This window comes from Herpailurus yagouaroundi, unplaced genomic scaffold, assembly GCF_014898765.1.
Source record: "Herpailurus yagouaroundi ecotype Mexico unplaced genomic scaffold, PumYag 214, whole genome shotgun sequence".
NCBI lineage: Eukaryota > Metazoa > Chordata > Mammalia > Carnivora > Felidae > Herpailurus > Herpailurus yagouaroundi.
In genome coordinates, this window is record NW_024412445.1 from 2,258,117 (window position 1) to 2,280,553 (window position 22,437).

Below are 22,437 nucleotides of genomic sequence, written 5' to 3' on the forward strand. Positions count from 1 at the left end.
GAGCGTTGGTGTGTGTACGTGACGGAAGGTGTGTGCACGTGTGTCTGTGCACGTGTGTCTGTGCACGCTCACACACAACCCAGGTCTGGGGAACCAGGGTCCTCCGGCCAACGCCACAGGGCTGACCCAGGCTAGGACAGTCAGGCGTCTTCTCCGCGGGGAGGGAGACTGTCCGGTAACGGCTGGCCTGACCCCTCTGTTTACTTCTGGAAATGAAGGTCCTGGGAAAGAAATCACAGTTTGTCTCTCCCGGCGCCTTCCAGAGATGGTTTCCTTTCCATCGGCTCAACAAAACAATGAACTCAGCTTTTGGTGTCCTCAGTTCTTACGAAATTTTGCTTTGCACAAAGCCACATAAAACAGGACACTTCCCACTGGTCTCTCTAGAAGTGTATCCGAGGGCGCAGAGGAAAGTTAAAGTAGAGCTGACCTTCTCGGAATCCTGGACAATCCCAGTCGTGCTGGGCCACGTGAGCCAGCCCCCCAGAAGCCCGCAGAAGCCCACAGAAGTTCACAGAAGCCCAGAGAAGCCCGCAGAAGCTGGCAGCTAGGTCTTCTCTCCGGCCATTCTTCCTACCTGCTCTCCAGGTAATTCTGCCCACAGCTAAATTCTCCCCAGTCTGGCCTCAAGCCGGCATGCAAGAATTCTCAAGCCCAGGTTCCAGAAGGGGGCATCACCTCGCGAGTACCAAGTTATTAAGATGCATTAAATCGGGGCGCCTGGGGAGCTCAGTCCGCTGCGCATCCAGCTTTTGATTTTGGCTCCGGTCACGATCCCAGGGTTCCTGAGCTTGAGCCCCATATTGGGCTCCACGCTAACAGCCTGGAGCCTGCTTGGGATTCTCTCTCTCCCCTTCTGCCTGCCCCGCCCTCTCTCTCAAAAAAAAAAAAAACAAAAAAAACCAAGATGCATTAAATCAATGCACCCACGTGCCCAAAATAAACGCACCCACCACCAACAGACGTCAAGCAAGACAACAGGGAGAGAAAACCAGGTGGGCCACCGACTCACCTGGCAGGTGGCTTAAGAGACCCTCATGCACAACTTGCCTCATTAACTAAAATCACTTGAGGGCAAACATGTGGATTCCAACAGAAGCTGTGCAGAACCAAGTTTACCTTCGTTCTTCACAAAGGCGATTCTTTACAAAGGAAATGCCGCGTACTGAGATCACGCTGCAGCCCCTTCCTCCCGAAATGCTAATCCCACAGACCCCCTCCCTGCTCCCTCATGCCCTGAGCCAGCCTGGACAGACAGATGCCCCGGTGCAGGGCCTGCCACCGGCCCCACGAGTGCACAGAATCTCGAAGTCCCCAAATCTCTGCACAGAACAGCAGCCCGGAGGGAGGAGGGCAGGAATTTCCTCCAGAATCTTCAATATTCTCTTCATCTTTTATTATTTTACAGCCTAAACCTCCTAGGCTGTCGTGTTACGACCGATAAAACACCAGGTGTTTTTATCCCCCCATGACATAGAATGGAGAAAAGATAAAAGTTCAATTGTGTTCACTAGCGTTGGTTATAAACAGAGGGCAGAGTGATGACAAGAGGGAGGCCCCTCTCCCCGTGACAGTCGGCTGGGCAGTCGGAGAAAAGTCCCGCAGACCCCCGCACCTGAATCACCTCCCACCCCTGAGGGTGCGAGTCCGCGATCCACGCATGGCAGGGCCAGATTCCCCCCTCCCCTTGGTGCCCTCCCCTTGGTGCCCACAGCCACCTGCTCCCCGTGTCCACACAGTGGTCCCTCCGTGTGTGGGGGGGTCCTGATCCCCTCTTCTTATAAGACCACTGGTCCTGTGGGATCACTCCAGCCATGTCACTCAACCTCGATCACCTCTCTCGAGGCCCCGTCTCCAGATACAGTCACATTCCAAGGGTCTGGGTCAGGGCTTCAACTTGTGGATTTGGGGGTGGGGGCACATTGAGCCACAGCGCCCCCAACAAAGGTCTGACAGGGCTGGCAGAGAACCACGGTCAACGCAGGACCTGCCCACAAGCCCAGAGGGAACAGGGTCCTCCAGGCAGGGCCCCGGCGGCTGCCATGTGGGCAGGTAACTGGGCTCCTTGCCCGGGTTTGCCTGGAAATGCTCCTCTGGGTGGGGCGTGAGGCCACAGAGTCCCCTGAACAAGGACAGCGACGATGCAAAGGGATGGGCACACAGAGCACAGAACGGAATTAAAACAATACAATACTGCCCGGCATTCATCTGATTACAAACATTTGCTGGAGACCAGAAACCTCAGGGGAGTCTATTGTGGGAACAATGTCCCAGTCATGCCTCTCAAGGGGGCGCGGAAGAGCCCCCATGAGCCCACTGTGGTACGCTCGCTCAGTGACCAGCTCGCACTCCTGTCCTGGGTCTGCGTGACCAGATCAGGCCAAGTGGGGAGGCCTGGCACCTCCCTGATGGTCTCACTTTCCAGGAGAGGCAGCTGGGGGCCTCAGAGGCAAAGTGTCGTGTGCAGGACCCCAAGCACCTGAACAAGGCCAGAATCGAGCCCTACAGACCCCCTGGCCTGGGCCCCTACCAGATTCCTGACTCCAATGTTTTTGCAAAGAGAGAGAGAAAAAAAAAAAAAAGACATCATCCAGTAGCTTAATAAGATGACAATGGCTTGCTAAAGAACCAGAAAAAAATCTCATAAATACAATTTAATCGCATAAAGGCAATTATATATTATGTAACTTAAGCAGCTTTAAAAAAAAAACGTGTTTACTGTCTGGTCATTCGAAAGACCAAGACCAAGATGTAACTGCACCCAGCTCCTGGACCCATTTCCTCAAGAAAACTGCAGGTCTCAAATCCAAGCCATTCGGAACCAGTTTCATCCTGACCAGCCTGCAAATGCATCACAAGTGACCGAGAATTGGTAATCATAAGAGTATCCGAGTTGGCAGATAACCTACATTTTAATTCACTAGAAGAAACCGATGGCCACCCCTACAGTAACGCCTGTGCTATGTGCAAAGCTTCCCTGTGAGGAGCCAAGCAGGTTGTGTCTTCGCGGTGGGGGCATCACCGCACTTTGGAGCGCGACTCTGCTGCGCCCCAATCAGGCAGGAACAGGACAGAGGATGGGCTGGCACCCAGGAGACGCACAGAACCAGTCAGGTCCGGCGAGCGCCGTCCTTTGCTGTATCCCCACAGGGGGACTGGAGGCAAGCAGCTCTCAACTGTCACCTTTCAAAGCACAAAGCAGCGAGGACCCCACAGGTGACGTTGGACCAAGAAAGACTATGTCACCCCGGGTGTCCACCTGCTTCAGGGGCAAAGGCCATGAACCTCAGAGGGGGGCAGACGAACCTCAGAGGGGGCAGATGGGGGAGGGTCTCCAGCGGTACAGCAGGTGCCTGTGGGGCGAGAGCACTGTCCCCGCCTCCCGTGTGGTCACGCCCACCGGCCCACGGTCAGGCTGCACATTTAGGATGCAAAGCTTTTCTAACCATGTGCTTCAATTTTAAATTAAAGTTTACCTTTTAAATATAATATACACACATTTCAAGGGCACTGAGTCCGTTGGATAGGACAGAAAAGTCCCAAGAGGCACAACCCCCTGCCCTCCCCGCAAACCATCTTCGCACGTCCTCTGTCCTCCCCGGTGCACTCTCCTAGTGGCATGATCAGCTCGGGTGGCCCCTCCTTCCTCAGCCACTGTGGTTTCCTCTACTCCCAGCAAGCCCCTCCTCTCTTTCTTCCTCCACTAAGCCCCTCCCCCCCCCCCCAAGCCCCTCCCCCACCCAGCCCCTCCTCTTTCCTCCCTCCACCAAGCCCCTCCCCTCTCCCATCAAGCCCCTCCCCCACGAAGCCCCTCTCCTCTTTCTCCTTCCAGGAAGCCCTGACCCTCCCCATCTAGCCCTTCCCCCACCCAGCCCCTCCTCTTTCCTCCCTCCAAGACCCTCCACTCCCCATCAAGCCCCTCCTCTTTCCTCCCTCCACCAAGCTCCTCCCCTCCCAATCAAGCCCCTCCCCCACAAAGCCCCTCTCCTCTTCCTCCCTCCAGAAAGCCCTGAGCCTCCCCACCAAGCCCCTCCTCCCTCTCTTCCACCAAGCCCTCTTCCCCTCTCCCCCACCAAGCCCCCCACACACACTTCATAGGAACAACTGTGTGGTGCGAGGTCTTTGCAGACAGGGAGATGGGGTAACAGCCCTCCCTGGGCTTGGACACCCGCACCAGACATTTAGGAGATAGCACCGCCGTGTGCAAGGTGCACGGGGCCAGGAGAAAGTGTGCGCTGTGCCAAAACTCCTGAGTACAGAGTGCGCGCCTTTGTTTTTCTTTAAGAGACCAGCCTAAGAAGGACAGTACCCCTCCCCATGACGTTTTTAACACCTTCCTCTTGCTGCCAGAGAAAGGAAAAGAAGGCACAAACATATTGCAGTCTTTTGAGGAAGGAACGGGTCCGCCCCACAGGGGGTGCTGAAGGGGACTTCCCCAAAAACACTCCTTCTGCAAGGTCCACGAATAGCACAGTGAACTGTTTGCTTTGCACCAACTCCCCGTGATCCAGGGAAGGGCTGCCAACACAAGGAAAAAATGACAAATTCTGACAGCTTGCAACTTCTCCTCAAATCTGAAAAGAAAACATTTAACTCGGGCATCAGGGGGCAGAGAGGCAGGCTGCCCCCCCCCCCCCCCCCCCCCGAGTGTCCACAAAGACCTCCCTGGGTTCTCCCACCACAAGCTACACTGGAGTTCACAGTTACAAAGTCCCGGCGCACCCAGAGCCGTCTGCAGCCCCATCCATCTGCCGTGGTCTGCCCAAAAACGCCAGACTTAACTCCCTGCTGGCCCTCCGTGTGCACCCCCCATTTCCCTGTGCAGCACAGAACTTTCCAACGGGCCTCCCACGGCCGGGTCAACATGCCCCACACACTTCTTAAGTCAAAAATAAGCCTCTAAAAGGACAAAAAGGCATTAAGTAAAGACTCTGGAATCAGAATTGTGATGTCAGAGCCATTGTGAACCATTCAGGCATGCTGTCCTCTCTGCCCCCCGAAAAAGCAGAAGCCTGGGGTGCCCCCCTGCAAGGATCGAGGGGCAGGCCCAGCTGCGTGGGGGCAGAGGGACCCTGCGGGGTTCAGAGCTGCAGGTACAGGGACACAGGGGACCCGCTCTGCATGCCCCCCGACGCCAGCGCCTGGCCCACCAAGACTGCCAGCCGCAGAAAGAATGGGCCAGGGAAGATGCACAGAGAGAAAAGCAGAGGATGGCAATGGTCTGTGAATTCTAACTGGTGCACTGCAGCCGTGGGGCGGGAGCAAAGGGTCTGGGGGAAGAGGGTCCATGAAGCCACAGGAGCACCAGGCGCGGGCAGGCTGGGGAGGGCGCAGGGCAGCAGCACGGTGGTTGGTGGGGGGACCCCGGGGAGCTGGGGAGAGAGGCTGGCAGCACAATGGGGGCACGGAGTACAGATTCTGAGCAGCTCAAAACATGCATGCTGGTCCATAAAAGGCAGTAGCGTGTCTGGAAAAGTAAATCACAAACAGGGATTAGCTCACAGGCAATGTGAGCGAGGGACAAAGAACTGGCATCTTCTAGAAAGCAGCCAGGGCCACTGTAGACACAGGCGAGTGGCAAGGCGACCGTGGAGAGTCTGGAGCGGTCTGTGGAGGGGACCCCACCTTGGGCCCCCCTTGTATGGCAGACGGAGGTGATGAGCAGGCCACCAGGAGCATGTGGAAGTCAGACGTGGCAGCATCAGGGGCGTGTGAGCTGATCCACGGCACGTGGGTGGCTTGGAAGGAGCCACAGGGGTACATCCGGCCTGGGGGTCAGCAGGTCGTAACCTGCACACCTGAGCAGGGTGGGGCAGGGAGTCAGGAGATGCAGAGAGTAGCTGTCACAGCAGGTAGGCAGGATGGTGCCACCCCAAGAGGGGACAGATGAAGAATTCCACATGCACCTGGCACATGCGGCCGCAGGGCCAGACGAGGTGGGGGGGGGGGGGGCACGGAGCTGGCCAGAGCCAAGGCAGCCCCGACAGAGACGAACGTGGGGGCGGTCCCGGTCTCAGGAACAACGAGCCCCCTCCAATGCCACTGGCCGGACAGAACCACGTTCAGGTTGGGCCCATGCTGCATAAGAGGCACCAACTGAGCCAATTAAATGAGATTTGTCTGCTTGAAGAAGATCCTATTCCCGGGAAGAGAAAACACACCACACTTTAGCGTCGCATAAACAGTTAAGGAACAAAACGCATATTGATTTGTGCCGTTCACGCACGGGTCAACGTGCCAGGAGACGGCTGAACTAGGACAATGATGACCGTGACCGCAGAGAGTATGGTCTCCAGTTACGGCAGCTGCAGAGAAATACACCTGTTTCTAGGACGCAGGATGCAAATGAGCCCAGTACTCCAGTTCAAGGCGGAGAGGCTCCCTCCAGAAGGCCCCCCCAGGCTGCTGAAGCTGGTTCTCGGAACCGCTCGTGAAAGATGCCTGTGTTCCAATTCCGTGATGAAAGGGACCACGGCCAGAGCTATAGCTTCCATGGGGCGGTCAAGCTCAGGCCCGGGGTGTCTCTGTGGGCCCCCTGGTTTTGCGGGCTGCTTCTGATGGCTACACGTGGAAAGTTCTATCTTCCACTTCCGTTCTCCCAGACGGAGAGCAGGCGTGAGGACAGAGTTTCGCAAACCGGTGAATCCGGTCACTGACGCTTAGAAAGAAGGAAAGTCTTCGCAGAGCGCTCCTTCTTGGTTTTGTCCACAGTCGAGGGCCACGCGCCCCCAGCAGCCTGTCAAACCATTACTGCTGCCATTCATCCCACTCCCCCACGTCCCACAGATGCAGGGGACACAGGACACTGGCTAACCTGTCACGCAGGCCTCCGTTCGAGGGGTCTCTGTAAAGGATAAGACACTCAGGCCAAGTGTGACAAGGAAGGAAGGGCCGTGCTCCCAGGAACCTTCCAGAATGTCCACATTTAAACGGCTGCGGCTCTGCATCTCCCCTCTCGTGGAGCTGACTTCAGAGGCTGAGCCAAGCCCTTTGAGGAAAACCAGTGACCGAGGCAAGAGCAGGGACCTCACCACACACTAATGCCAGCGATTCCGGGATTCATCAAAAATCCAGTCATCCCCACAGGCCCAGAGCCCTGCCACCAACAGAGTCCCGGAGACGTGCCCCCAGCCCTGCTGGCACTTCCAAAGGCAGCCTGAGAAACTAGCACTGCCCAGAACTCCAGGCTCACACTGGAGAGGAAGGACCCGAGCAAAGCCCTGGGGGGGCCCCCTCCCCCCCGACCGACAGCCCGCGGGCATCATCCCTGGGACAGAAGCAGACACCGAGGGACCAGGCCTGGAGCCTCCCGCTGTTTCGGAGAAGAAGCAGAGGGTGCGGACTGGGGGGTGGTGAGGCCCCAGCTCCACAGCCAATCCAGGAAGAGCACACGGACGGCAAAAACCTGACACCCCTGACGCAGTGGCCAGTGACAGTCCCCGCTTGCGAGTCCGATGAGGGGGGCGCCCAAAGGACCACACCGGGGACACTCGCAAGCAGGGGAACCGGCAGGTGTAAGTTCACGGTTACAACGTCTCGCTTACACCAGTGGACACCTGGCAACACCAAGGACAGGCATGACGGTGGTTTCTGAGGACATCTCGGGCTCTGGGCCTCGTGGCAACTCCTGCACCAACTACGGCCGTAACACAGGCATCACTAGCATGTGAGGCCGGCAGAGGCAGGAGCCGAGGGCTGAGCTGCCGCGGCCCAGACGTGGTTCCCGGGCGGGGGGGCCCAGCCTGAACCTTCAGGGACAGGAGCCACGTGCCCATTACCAAGCTCGGCATCTGGCAGGGGGAGGGGGGGTGGAGGCTAAAGGCTCCCAGCTTGGCAGCCACGTGACAGCCACAGAAAGCAGGCCCTGCGGCAGCCGGTGACCCCTCACCCCTCCTGAAGGGGGCCTCCACTCACGGAGGTACAGTCCTATACTTTATCTCCAGCAAGGCATGTCCAGAAAGGGGAGCGGCGAGCTGGCCCTGGGCAGCACACCGTGGAAGGGACAAAGGGGTCTGAGCACAGAGGCCTGGCTCCCGAGACAGGTGGCAGGTGGCTCTGGCGAGACTGGCGGGGGGACCCTGCACAAGGTGTCTGCCCCACAGCCCCTGCACGTGTTCAGCTCTGCCATGTCACGGGTCAGTCCCCACGCGGAGGCCTCACTATCCGGAAGTCTGCAGAAAGAGTGCCGATTCAATACTTAACGCTCTGAACTGAGGGCGCCTCTGAGAGCACGTGTGTCTGGTCTGGGCCGACGTGGAAGGGACCATGTTGGACCACACACATCTTGGCCATCAAGTGGGAGGGACTCCTACCCTCCCACTCGCCAAAGCCCAGTGGAACCCCGCCTTCGGCACACTTGGGAGATACTGGGGAAACCCCATCCCCTGCCTTTCTAAAAAGGTTCTTTCTCCTACTTCCTTATGCTCCTGCCAGTGAGTCAACCAGCGGCCAAGGGAAAAACCAACTCATGATGCCCAAGCGATGCACAAGACTCCAGTGAATGAGCACGGCCTCCCAGGGAGCAAAATATTTGGAATCCCAAACTTTGCAGCCATTATACATAGATTGTGGGACTTTCTGAAAACCTAAACAATCAAGATTACCATAATCAACAGGGAAGAACATAATCCACACGGACTGGGGGACCTGTTTGACCCATGAACAAACCATAGCCCCAGAGACTTGCTCCAGCAGACAAGAAGCCCCCACGGGGATCACAGCCTGGGTCACTGCCCCCGAGTGCCCCCTGAGCTCAAGGCCTTGCCTGAGGGGCCACACTGCCCAGCGGCCAGGAAGACACTGACCTAAGTCCATCCGGCCTTCTAGGTCCCAACTTGTGGTTCGGCTTCCCTGCCTGAGACCTGTGGCCTGTGGCTCAGCTGGGTTTCTGGAAGATGGCTCTCTCCTTGGCGATGACAGTACGGTGGGGTTCACCGAGGAGGTCACAGAGGGAACCCACCGTGCCTGCCTTCCCCAGGTCAGCGAGCAGCTGGACCTTGTTCTAAACCACAGTACCCCCTTTTCAGTCAGGAAAGCCAGCAAGCCCTGGGCACGTTGCGCGCGCACGCGCACACACACACACACACACACACACACACACACACACACGAAGTAAGCAGGGACCCACGCTGCCTGGGAGAGCCGCATCTCGGCTCCTGGGAGACACAACTGTCTCCCACCCCTTATCTCCAGGGGCAGCTGGGAGTTTATGGCCCCTCTAGGCGCGGCAGCAATGGCGCTATGAATCTGGAATAAGAAGGGGCTTTGTTATTGCTGGTGGAATGCCCTCCTGCCTTTCAAAGCTGGCTATCGAAAAAACCGAATACGGATACATTTCCCCTACCCTGATCTACTGAGAGAGAACGCTTATCTACCTCTCAGCAAACTGCCAATTACTGCGGCTAGAAATGCCATAATCGGTGATAGCTAAGACTTCTGGTATAGTCTCTGAGCCAAAGAATTCAATCCCATAAGTAGCCGGCTCTGGGCCCCTTCAAGAAACGGTGCCAACAGGAGTGGGGCTCAATTCTTCTCTGTCAGGCAGGCGTGGCCGGGCCTGTGATACCGTCACAGACAGAGGCGCACAGTGGCACACACACAGCACACACTCGCATGCATGCATCTGCATGTACACATATATGCACATCCAGGCACACACACACATGCACACACATCCAGGCACACACACAGGATGACAGGACAGCCAGCACTGCTGTTCGGATACACATCATCTGACAGCTCTGAGAGGTGGGGGAACCAGGGGTTCGAAGAGGACGGTGCTGCCGGCCCCCAGGCTGGGTGACCCTCTCCACTCCCAGTGCGCTCCAAATCCCCCATACAAAAAGTTTAAAAAGAAAACTCATTTAATCTCTTCCTTGAAAAAAAACACAGGGCCGGACTAGCCTTCCACCTGTGTGTGCATGTGAGGGTACATGTGTCTGTGTGTGAAGAGTGTGACTGTGACCTGTGTGAATTGTGTGTGTGCGTGTGTGTGTGTGTGTGTGTGTGTGTGTGTGTGTGTGTGTATTCCTGCATGGGTGTGAAGTGTGTGTGCATGTATGCGTGTGCGTTCCTGTATGGGTGTGACCTGTGTGTGTGTGCATGTGCGTGCATGTGTGTGCGTGTGTGTGCCTGTATGGCAGTGACTGTGTGCATATGTGTGTGCATGTATGTTTCTGCATGAGTGTGACCATGTGCATGTGTGCGTGTGCATTCCTGTACAGGTGTGACGTGTGTGTGTGCGCACATGTGTGTGCGTGTGTGTTCCTGTATGGCTGTGACTGTGTGCGTGTGTGCACATGGCGTTCCTGTATGGCTGTGACCATGTGCGTGCATGTGTGTGCGTGTGTTCCTGTATGGCTGTGACAGTGTGCGTGTGCGTGCATGTGTGTGTGTATGTGTGTTCCTGTATGGCTGTGACTGTGTGCATGTATGTGTGTGCATTCCTGTATGGGTGTGAACTGTGTGCATGTGCCCACATGTGTGTGCATGTGTTCCTGTATGGATGTGACTTGTGTGTGTGTGTGCGTGCATGTGTGTGCGTGTGTGTGCCTGTGTGGCAGTGACCATGTGCGTGTGTGCGCATGCATGTGTGTGTATGTTTCTGTATGGGTGTGACCATGTGCATGTGTGCATGTGCATTCCTGTACAGGTGTGACGTGTGTGTGTGCGCACATGTGTGTGCGTGTGTTCCTGTATGGCTGTGACTGTGTGCATGTATGCATGTGCGTTCCTGTATGGGTGTGAACTGTGTGCATGTGCATGCATGTGTGTGCATGTGTTCCTGTATGGGTGTGACGTGTGTGTGTGTGCGCGCGCGCGTGTGAGCATGTGTGTGCATGTGTGTTCGTGTATGGCTGTGACTGTGTGCGTGTGTGCACATGAGTGTGCACATGGCGTTCCTGTATGGCTGTGACCATGTGTGTGTGTGTTCCTGTATGGCTGTGACCGTGTGCGTGTGCGTGCATGTGTGTGCATGTGTGTTCCTGTATGGCTGTGACTGTGTGCGTGTGTGCACATGTGTGTGCACATGGCGTTCCTGTATGGCTGTGACCATGTGCGTGCACGTGTGTGCGTGCGTTCCTGTATGGCTGTGACCGTGTGCGTGTGTGCGCATGTATGTGCGTGTGGCGGGCAGGGTGAAGGGACTCGGCATCCCTGGCCCCCCCACATAGAACTTCACAAGAAGCCAGCTCAAGCGCGAGCCCGCCCCCAGCACCCAGCCCTGCCCGGAGCCGGCGCCAGTCGGAAATTCCCAGCAACAGCTGCCCAGGAGGAGCCCGGCAGCCACAGAATCCCAAGGCCCTCCAAAAGCCCATCTCCCTTGGGGCCTCCAGCCACAGGGCTGCGGGACCTGGAGGGGGGGCTCCCACTGAGCCAGGGCGGGCCAGCCAGAGTGGGGGTGCCACACGCTCAGGCCCCACTGCAGACCGCGAGCATGCCTGCAAAACTTGGAGGTGCAGACACCGTGACCCAGGCAGAAAACCAGGCCTCGGTCCAAGGGTTCCCATGATGGCCCACTGCCATCTCCAGGCCTCCTCACTGCCCCACAGAGGTCCTAACCCCACCCCAGCACCCCAGACTTCCAGTACTTCTAGGGGTGCTCGGCAACTCAGCCCTCCAAGGAACTCAAACCCCAGCCCAACTCTCCCCGATTCAGGGCCCCCAACTCCCGTGACAGCCTGAGAACCCCAACCGATCTAAGAACAACTAACCCTAATGAGCCCCCCAAATCCCCTCCACCAGGCCTGTGCCCTAAACCCTATTCCCACCCCCACAGAGCCCCGAAAAGTGGCATGATGTAATCATGAGAAAGAAGGGGTCGCCCGCTGGGCGGGAGGCCTGTGCCGAGGCCAGGGCCAATTACTTGATTCTCATCTGAAACCAAATTCTTGAGTTTTACTTTCTATAATTAGGAACACAGAGCCCAAGGCTCTAAGGCTTCCTCCGGAGACGAAAAGTATACGTGCTATCGAAGCATCTAGCAGCCTTTCCCGAGGGTTTCACGCCTGTGGCCACAGGCCAAGGCGTCCACCTTCTGCACCCGCCTGCCGTGGGGCAAAGGCCAAGGCGGGGTCACGGCCCCCGGGGAAGGAGCTCAACGGGTGCTTACCTTGGCTTCACATTTCTTGTGGCAGGGATACTTGCAGGCTGCAAGACAAAAACAAAGAAGGTGTGTAAGTGGAGCAGGTTCTGCAGCACCAGGTCTGGCACCCATGAACCCTCTGGACCCTTGGGGATCGGAGCTGCAGGGGGCGGGGGGGGGGGTCCGCCCCCACCCAGTGGCTCCAAGCTTCAGGCCAGAGCCCAGTGCCCATGGTGTGCAGGCACCCTGCTGTGGGCGGCGCTCCCGGGATCCCGGGAGGAGACCCATGGTGGATCTGAGTTGTACGAAGCCTCCTCGGTGCCCGGGGGGATGCCAGCTTCTCCCTGTGGATGGGCGGACGGGAAACTAGAAAATCCACAACCTCCCCCCCACCCCCCCACCCCCACCCCCCCCCGCCAGAGCCAGACCTGGCGCCTGTCACTTAGTGAGAAAGCTGCCAGTGGAGCGCCACACTCCCCGCGCTTCCGGACAGCCTGGGAACGCACTGTCAGAATCAATCCACATCTGAATTCCTGCAGGGGAATCCTTCAGCTGGGGCCATTGTGTGAGCAGCGGAGAGACTGTGTCAGTCCGGGGGGCCCCCGACGGTGCAGACTTAGAGCCGGAACCAATGGGGATTTCGCAGGCCCGCCCTCCGGAGGCTGTGGCCAGGCTGATGGCAGGACAGCGCCAGCGGCCCCCACGAGCCTCGGGCACGCGGCCAGTGCCCAGATGCCAGGCAGAAACCGCAGGACAGGGAACCTCATCGTGGGGTCCAGGGGGCAGCTGTGAGATGGGGGGCAAGGACCTAATCGACCGCACTGCCCGGAGCCGGGCCAGTGACCTCTCTGGGCCTCCATTTCCTCTCCCGGGGTGACGGCAACGCCCAGGGGACCCATTCAAGAGACCACTTTCAGACTACAAACACAATGTCAAGGTACAGAAGTGTGCGGGGTCCTGAGGGAATAAGGCCTCGGGGGTCAGGAGGCAGGCCCCAAACCCGGCTAGCATGTGTGGAAGCCCAGAATGTTCCCCCAACACACACACACACACACACACACACGCGCGCGCGCGCGCACGCGCACACACACACCCTGTCCCTCTCTGCTCCAGGAGCTGGACTCAGAAACACTGAACTGATGCAGGTCCCTGCAGGACTGACTGAGGATACCTCAAAGTAAGGCGGCCGCTGGCGGATGGTTACTGGATCTCCAGGACCAATGGCCAGGGTAGTTATCTTCGCGGGATCTCTTTTCTGAATGGTTTCTCTCTGCCTCTGAGGTTTGTGAGATTATCCGCAAAGACAAATATTTACTCTCTGTGTCCTAATGGGTGCACACAGCCAACAGGCCATGAGGGATTTCCTCATCAGGATGGGCTCGCCTCCGGAAGGGGCTTCCAGATGAGAAACGCGGAGGGAAACACAGCCAGGGGCTGGAGGGCAGCGGAGGTTCCGAGGCAGAAGACGTTCGGCAGAGGCCCGCGGCCTTTGCGTAAGTGAGAAGTAGCAGAAATGCACGGAGGGACCGCCCTGGAGGGGCGGGTGGCTTGCAGCCTGGGACTGGGACGGGAATCTCATGGTGGTCAGACTTCCAGGATGGCCCGAGGGACCCGTGTGCCCCTGCAAAGAGCCTCACGTGGGGGAACTGAGGCCTCACCAGCCACCGAGGGAGCCGGCTCGGAAGGCCTGGTTAGAGCCACAGGCCTCCCAAACCCCTGTCCCATAGACGCAGGGAGAAATGAGACACACTGTTGCCATGGGTCGGCACGAACTTCTGGAGGAATCCACCACGCCGTGGCAGATAATTACGACCACGGGCCAACTCAACCCGGAGAGGGCTCTGGTCAGCGGCAGGGTGACGGTAGTGTGACACATTCATGGTGAACAGCCAGCCAACTCAGCCAGAAGAGAGCCAAAGGCAAAGCCGCAACATTCACAAAGGTCGACTTTACAGCAACGTGGTACAAACCACGCAAGTGCTAAGGTGGTGACCCAAGAAGTGGGCCGTTGCTTCTAGAATGGACGCTGGTGACCCCCATAGTTTTATGGATGGCCGCTCGGGTTGTCCTCAGAGTAGCGATTTGGTGGTCAATCTGAGGCCCCACCACGTCCCCCCCCATCCCAGCGCTTCATGGACACCTCCACCTGCCATCTTGGCCCCGTGCCGCTGTCTCTGCCTAGAGCTCCCCACACACCCTTCCGTGTCCCACTGACTCGTTTGTTTCTCCAAGACTGAAAGCGGCAGCCGCCTTCTCCACCTGGAAGCCCTCCATCATTCCTCCTAGGCCGGGCTAAGTGCCTCAGTGTGTTCCAGAAGCCCCAGCCTGCCTTCCTCTCCCACTCCCCACTGCTCAGCACTTCACAGTGATCTCTGCCCCCGTCTGCCTCCTCCGGACCGAGCTCACCCAGGACGGTGTCCTAGGTTGTACACCGCCAACCTCCCGCAAGAGCATCATGAACACAAGCAAGGGCGGCTCGTGCCGACCGAACGACCACCGCGCACAAGGTCGCCGCAATAACATCTTCCACGGCACAGGCTTGCTGGACTTTCACACGTTTCCTCTGACCGCCAGCCTCGCCCTAACCTCGTACCCTTCTCAGAAGCCAACACGGCCACTCACGCCCTGCTGCTGTTTGCTTCCGGCTTTCCTGCTGTATAATCGACAAAATTGTATATATTTAAAGGGTACATACAGCTTGAACACTTGACACAGGTCTACATTGTGAGGCATTTGCCACAATCACGTTAATTATCACGTCCATCACATGACGTGTGTGTGAACGCTTAAGATCTATTCTCACAGCGGGGAGCCTGGGAGGCTCAGTCGGTTAGCTGTCCGACTTCAGCTCAGGTCATGATCTGACAGCTCACGGGTTCGAGCCCCGCGTCGGGCTCTGTGCCGACAGCTCGGAGCCTGGAGCCTGCTTCGGATGCTGTGTCTCCCTCTCTCTCCCTCAAAACTAAATAAACGTGAAAAAAGAAGAGAGAGAGACAGAGAGCGAGTGGAGATCAATGCCACGGGTCAAGTGGGGGCTGCTGGAAGAAGGTCGAGGGTCCCGTGGGGCCTGTGCCTCCCTCGGGCTCTGAGGCCTGGAGGACAAACAGGCATCCAGTCCGCCGCCGCGTCCCTTCACCCCCAGGGTCTGTGCGCCACACGCCGGGCTCCCCGTGCAGATACGGGGTCTGCAAAGCGCAGGTGCGAATCCCGGCCCCGCTGCCCAGGGCTGTTCCGGAAGGGCTACCCCCTCCAGAGCCTCGGGGCCCAGGCCGGGCAGCACCCTGCACATGGCACCCCGCACATCCCTCCCGAGCGAGAGATGGCCCTCGCCGCTCAGCCTCAGGTTCACCAGCCTCCCCCTGTCGCCAGGAACTGGCCGGGCGGACAGGCCGGAGGGAACCGGGGGCCCCAGCATGAGGACGCCTGCCTGGACACACACACTGCTCGGCCACGCTGCTCTCTTGGTTGACTCGATGGTCCCATCTGCCACCGCGTCCCGGGGTCGTAACACAGCATCAGGCACAAAGCAGGCACTGATGGCGAATACCAGCGATCGGCCACCTACCCCAAACTTCACCCATGATCGCTTAGCATACTGTGGACTGGGATGGCTTCATAGACGGGACTCCCCGCTCTGTGAGCCCCTCACACACAGGACTCCCAACTCAGACTGTGTTGCCCCGCCACGGGAGTGCCCCCCGGGGACGGGACGCCCCCGCAGCCCGTGTTCCCCCCACATATAGGACTCCCCCCTCAGACTGTGTTCCCCCCACAGACAAGACTCCCCCCTCAGACCGTGAGCCTCCGCACACAGAGCACAGTTTCCTCATCCCGTCATTCTAGCAGGTGCTTAAAATGTGTGTTGTTTAGTGAAGGGGCAAAGCCATCATCAAATCCTCCCCACAAAACCGCCTCCCTCCGCTTCCCTCCGGCCTCCTTGTTGCTCCCTCTCTCAGCCCTCATCTCCTCAGGCTCCTCCCTAGAGTGCTCCGCTCCACAGCCTTCCTTCATTCTGTCACTTTTCCACCCGATCTGTCCTCCCCTATCCAGTTTGAGATCCACGCAAAGCGTTTCCGGCGGGATCAGTGCCGTGTGGCCGGGCCTCGTGTCCTCCCGGATCCGTCTTCCCCTCGGGGCAAAATCCCCAAGCTCACATCTGTTAGACCCACTCAGAACCACAACACTGAGGGCACCCGCACCTGTACCCTCCACTGGCTTATCTCACATGTGACCAGACTGGGTGTGTGAGAGCATTACCCGTGGAAACTGAACCCCTCAAGCCACCCGAGGGGACCTGGCGGAGCCGCGGGAACAGGTTACCACACACCCTAACTGTGGCCGGTGCACGTGCTCCGAGCAGCTTGAGGCGAGCCACAACCAGACAGGTAGCCCCACCAACACCCTCATTTCCATCTCTGCATGTCCCTGGAAAGTTCCAGAAATAGGGATAAAATAGCCCCAATGTGCAAGCGTAACCGCTTCTTAAAAATGAAGCTTTTTCGGGGCACACGATGGCCCAGTCGGTTGAGTGTCCGACCCTTGATTTTGGCTCAGGTCATGATCTCATGGTTCGTGAGTTCGAGCCCCGCATCGGGCCCTGCACTGACAGCATAGAGTCTGCTTGAGATTCTCTCTCTCCCCCTTTCCCTCTACCCTTCCCTGGCTCGCTCGCTCACTCTCTCTCTCTCTTTCTCAAAATCAATAAACTTTTTTAAAAACTAAACTTTTTCTTCTAACCTAGTCACATAGAAAATATGTGGTAAGTCAAGAGGTTAAAATGTGAAAACAAGGCATTTGAAAGTCAAGAAGGAGCCAGAAAAGGAACAGCCAAAACACGAGCCTGAGTCACAGAATATACCCCAACCCTTCACCATCACCGTCAGCATCATCTCCATTGTCCCATCGTCACCATCATGATCACCATGGTCACCAACACCATCACCAACGTCACCACCATCACCATCACTAACACTTTTGGACACTTTCCTGAGCCGGTCGGTCAACGAGCTCTGTGTTCCACGTGTACTTATATGCTACCCAGGGTCACTCAAAAGGAAAATTCAAGCACAGACAGGCAGAGCGGGAAATCTCCACCGTCCATGCTCCCCTCCAGCACACCCACTGCTTCTCCAGAAATGAACCAAAGAAAGGGCCTCCCACCACAACCTCACGAAGCTCGCATGCGTGGCTGCTCAGATGACACGTGACGGGCAGGCCTTACCGTCCACGGGCGCCACACACACAGGGGCTCGACACGCAAACTCACGTGACGGGTATCGATCACAGGACACAAAACGACTCACAGTCTCTTTTCTGTCTCTAGTTTACTGAGAAAAGGAAGAGACCATAGAGACAAACTATGTTTTGTCAGGTGCACCAAACAGAACCACAGAAGGGCCATGATTTCCCCTGAGCAGCCAGTCGCTCACCCTGCCGGGCCCCGTCTACACCGGCAATGACCCTGCCGAGCTCCCGACTCCAGCTCTGGGAGCAGCATGCCCACATCCTGCCCCCATATGTCCACAGGTGTGTCCATGGGGCAGGGGAAAGGCCTGGTCCTCAGAATGCCGAATATACCCCAACTCTCCTGATTTACCCCCATGAGATCGGTCTTTCCACGGGCCTTTATCCCCTGACAATGTCACAGCCACATCGGGAGCCATCAGAGTGATCCCTGAACAAAAGAGTATCAAAGCCTGCCATGCAAGACCTCTCTTGGCCTGGGGTGCAGCTCACAGGGAACCAGTTGAAGGGGGTCCCCCAGACCCTGTCACACAGGCCACCTCCAGGGAGAAAGGAGAGGGCCACACACTAGCAAAGAAGAGGCCTCAAGGTCTCTTGAGATTCTAGGGAGTCGGGCAGGGGGGCACTGCTGGCAGCCGCGAGACTGATGTCTCCGGTAGCCCCATCGGCAAGCGCTGTGAGGAAGGGTCACCTCCTCACCCCGCGGAAGGAAGTCTGACCATCTTCCCCTGCCCTGTGATGCGGACCCATGACCCCCAGCCCAGACTCCAGGGCTCAAGGGAGCCATTACACACCGTTGTCACAGACTGATTAACGCGCAAGCAGGAGAAACACGTCGCAAACATGTCGACCGCCCGGTGCTTAAGCATCAGACGGCGAAGCTGGTGGCTTTGTCTCCCGACGGCAGTGGCGCCTGACGGCGGGCTGAAGCGCTCCACACAGCAAGCCCTGACCCCGAGGTGCAGAGCGTTCATTTGCAAACTCTTAAGGGGCCAGAGCACACGACTCAATGACCAGTATCACGGACACCATGGGCCGGACAGAGGGCAGTCACGCCCGCGCGGTCACTGCTGTCCCCAACCCGACACCAGTAACTCTCTGCTCCCTCTGGACGAGCTTCCTCCCGGCAGAAATCTGTGTAAATACGGCGGGTCCCTGCCCAGCACAGCTGGGCGATAAACACAGGCCAGGCAGGGGAATTCTGCGATTTAGCTTCTGGAAACTCCCAAAAGAAGGTTTTCATTTTGGTTTTCTGTTTGTTTGTTTGTTTGTTTGTTTGCTATGTTTCGGTTTCACAGCAAGAGAATGAGAAACACAGACTCACCTCGGCATGAAATTCCTCGGCTGTCAATAACCTGCTTGCAAACCCCGCACACCTTGGGTTTTTTGAAGGCTGTGCTCTTAAAGCTGTGCAGGCTCGGTAACTCTTCCGGCTGAAAACGCAGAAGGAGAAGCCGTCAGCTCTACAATTCCTAGGGCGTTTGCTCGCTCTTTTCCCTTCCAGGAAACAAGGCGTCCAGGGGGAGTTTGGGAAGAGCTAAAAGAGGAACTTGACCCGTTACACAGAGAAGAAGGAGACGCTGGCACTGGGATTCCCCGGGGGAGCCTCGGATACCCCGTCAGCATTCTCGACGCCAGAGCCCCCACGGGAGCGCACCCCCACCCTGCCCACAAATCCCCCAGTAAATGGGTGATGGGAGTCGGGAGCCGGCACTCATCAGTGCTGGTCATGTGATCGCGTGTTAGCTCCCACGCTGTGGGCGCACAACCACCTAGTCCCCGGACAAAGTACCCCAGAGGCATTCCCGGACCTCATCGCTTGCTTGCTCCTCTGGAAGAAGTGCTCGGCCAACAGCACCACTGTGTTCAGGGGAAGCCAAGTGACTGATAATCCCAGCCCCTTGGCTTCTCCGAGGGAATGTGCACGTCTGTGGAAGGAGAAGCGGTCACGGACGACCAGCGTGTCAGATTCATGGTTCCTCCCTAAACCTGGCACAGCACGGAATCCGCTACGCACACTGGTCCTGAGAGTAAACGAACCACTTACCTACCCAACCCGCGTTGGGAGGGTCAAGGCTCACGGCTGCATCTGATAATCTTACAAAACTTCAACCTGCCTTAGAAACCACCCACCCCCACCCCCACCCCCACCCAGTAACTGACACCCACGTGGATTCACGAGGCCCCACACCGACCACCAGGTGAAGCCTCGACTCCCTGGGAGATGAAATGTTACCAAGAATGTAACTCCAATGATACAAGTACAGTTTCTTATAAATGTTTTTAGATCTACACCAGTTCTGTGACCCAGCAATGTCACTCCTGCAGACGCTAAGGCAGAAATAAGTGCATATGCCCACAAGTCTTGTGCAAGAATGGTCAGCGCTGCCTTACTTAATAGTGCCCCAGGGACGCCTGGGCGGTGCAGTCGGGTAACCATCAGACTTCGGCTCAGGTCATGACCTCACGGTTTGTGGGTTCGAGCCCTGCGTTGGACTCTGTGCTGACAGCCCAGAGCCTGGAACCTGCTTCCAATTCTGTGTCTTCCTCGCTCTCTGCCCCTCCCCTGCTCATGTTCTCTCTCTCTCTCTCTCTCTCTCTCTCTCTCTCTCTCTCTCAAAAATAAATAAACATTAAAATAGAAGTCAGGGGTGCCTGGGTGGCTCAGTTGGTTGAGCATCCCACTTCGGCTCAGGGCATGATCTCACGGTCTGTGAGTTTGAGCCCCACATCGGGCTCTGTGCTGACAGCTCAGAGCCTGGAGCCTGCTTCGGATTCTGTGTCTCCCTTTCTCTCTGCCCCTCCTCTGTTCACACTCTGTCTCTCTCTCTCTCTCTCTCTCTGTCTCTCAAAAATAAAAATTAAAAATAAAAAGAGTGCCCCAGAGAGGAAATAACCCAAATGTCCATCAGAAGGAGACTGGACAGAGAAAGCCTGATATATTCCTACCATGGAACACTGTCTCAGGTACACGCAACAGCTTGCTACTAATACACATGACGTCACGCATCCCGGGTGGGCATCGAAAGCATGACTGTGCTAAACAAAAACACTCTGACACAAAAGCACATAGCGATGCCTATTTATAGGAGGTTCATGAACAGGCAAACCAATCTATCTAGTTCCTCAGAGGCAGGGAAAAAAGTGGCCCGAGTTCTGTGACTGCCCCAGATTCCTGCACCGAGCAAGGTCCCAGGATACAGGGAAGAAGGGGGCCAAGGTACCTACTACCGGGATGGAAGAGACGGTGCTAAGCGTCCACAGAACAAAGCAGAAAGGGCTCACTCGCCCGAACACCACAAGACAGAGCTGCATGGAAGGCCTAAGATGTGCAGAGGGCCCTCTGAACCGTCCAGCCGGGTACTGACGAGCACGCGCGTGCGGATTGTGCGAGCGTCACGGTACGAACTGCCCGAAACAAGGCACAGAAAGAAGAGACCCCCTAAGTAAAGAGATAGATGAACAGAGCATCAGTGAGCGGGGGGAAAGTTCGAGCAGCCTAACACAGGTGTCACTGGGGCCTCTGTAAAGGAAGGAGGGGACTAGTTGAAAAATAATGGCTAAAACTTCTCCAAAATCTGAGCAGAACTCTAAACCCATAGACTGAAGAACAAATCCCAAGTACAAGAAGTGTGTCAGTGGGGTTGCCGACTTTGGCTCGGGTCATGATCTCACGATTCTTGAGTTCGAGCCCCGCGTCGGGCTCTGTACTGACAGCTCAGAGCCTGGAGCCTGGTTCAAAGTCTATGTCTCCCCCTCTCTCTGCCCCTCCCCTGCTCTCTCTCTCTCTCTCCCTCAAAAATAAACATCAAACACTAAAAAAGGAAGTGTGCCAGAAATGACACACAATAATCACACTGCTTGAACCCAGTGATACACAGAAAATTGTGCCCCCAGAGGGTAGGAAAAGGCATGTTAGGACAGGGGACAACCATTAGCAAAACAGCAGATTTCTCTCAGAAAATACAAAGTGCCGAGAGAAAATCTGCCAACCTAGAATTCTGGACCCGGCAGAAAGAGCTTTCAAAAACTCAAGTGAATTTAAAAATTCCTGGGGCGCCTGGGTGGCGCAGTCGGTTAAGCGTCCGACTTCAGCCAGGTCACGATCTCGCGCTCCGTGAGTTCGAGACCCGCGTCGGGCTCTGGGCTGATGGCTCAGAGCCTGGAGCCTGTTTCCAATTCTGTGTCTCCCTCTCTGTCTGCCCCTCCCCCGTTCATGCTCTGTCTCTCTCTGTCCCAAAAATAAATAAAAACGTTGAAAAAAAAATTTTAAAAATTCTTATGATACAACGAAAGCTGAAATAATTCATCACCAGCTGACATGACACCACAAGACAAGCTACACGTCGTCTGAGCGCAAGGAAAATGATTGTGAGTGGAAAGATGGCTTTACGCAGATGGTACAGCACCAGAAATGGTTAAGTACGTGCACAGATCGGTAGGTAAGATTTTCTCGTACTGGAAACTCACTACAAGATAATTGGCCAGGCAAAAACTAATAATGATGAAACGTGGGGCTTAACACATGTAAAAGTAAATATAATAAAACAGCACAAAGCTCAGGAAAAGAGGAATGGAACGCATTTTACTGGAAGGCTCTCCTACTATCTGTGAAGTTGTATACTATCACGCAAAGGCGACTGTGATAAACTGTAAGCCCCAAAGCAACCACTAAAATAATGAGGGATAGATAGATAATAATCCAACAAAGCAGATAAAAGGAAATTATTGTTTACAAATTCAATTAATCAGGGGTCACCTGGGTGGCTCAGGCAGTGGAGCGTGTGACTCCTGATCTCGGGGTCATGAGTTAGAGCCCCATGCTGGGTAGAGAGACTACTTAAAAAATAAAATATTTAAAAAAATAAAAAAATATGGGGCACCTGGGTGGCTCGGTCGGTTAAGCGTCCGACTTCAGCTCAGGGCATGATCTCACAGTTCGTGGGTTCGAGCCCCACGTTGGGCTCTGTGCTGACAGCTCGGAGCCTGCTTCGGATCCTGTGTCTCCCTCTCTCTCTCTGCACCTCCCCCACTCATGCTCTGTCTCTCAAAAATGAATAAACATTAAAACAATTGTTAATAAAAATGTAAAAAATAACGAATTAAAT

At 56.4% G+C, this 22,437-nt stretch overlaps 1 protein-coding gene across 2 annotated transcripts in view; it reads right to left on the reverse strand.

The window, feature by feature from the left end:
• Positions 1–22,437, reverse strand: part of TNS3 (tensin 3) — a 210,592-nt gene that overhangs the window by 149,110 nt on the left and 39,045 nt on the right. For both annotated transcript variants that reach the window (XM_040455025.1, XM_040455027.1), the window contains 2 exons: positions 18,654–18,762; positions 12,113–12,150 (listed from right to left, as the gene is read on the reverse strand). In XM_040455025.1, the coding sequence (XP_040310959.1) occupies positions 12,113–12,150; positions 18,654–18,762 (147 nt within the window). The remainder of the gene's footprint in view (positions 1–12,112; positions 12,151–18,653; positions 18,763–22,437) is intronic.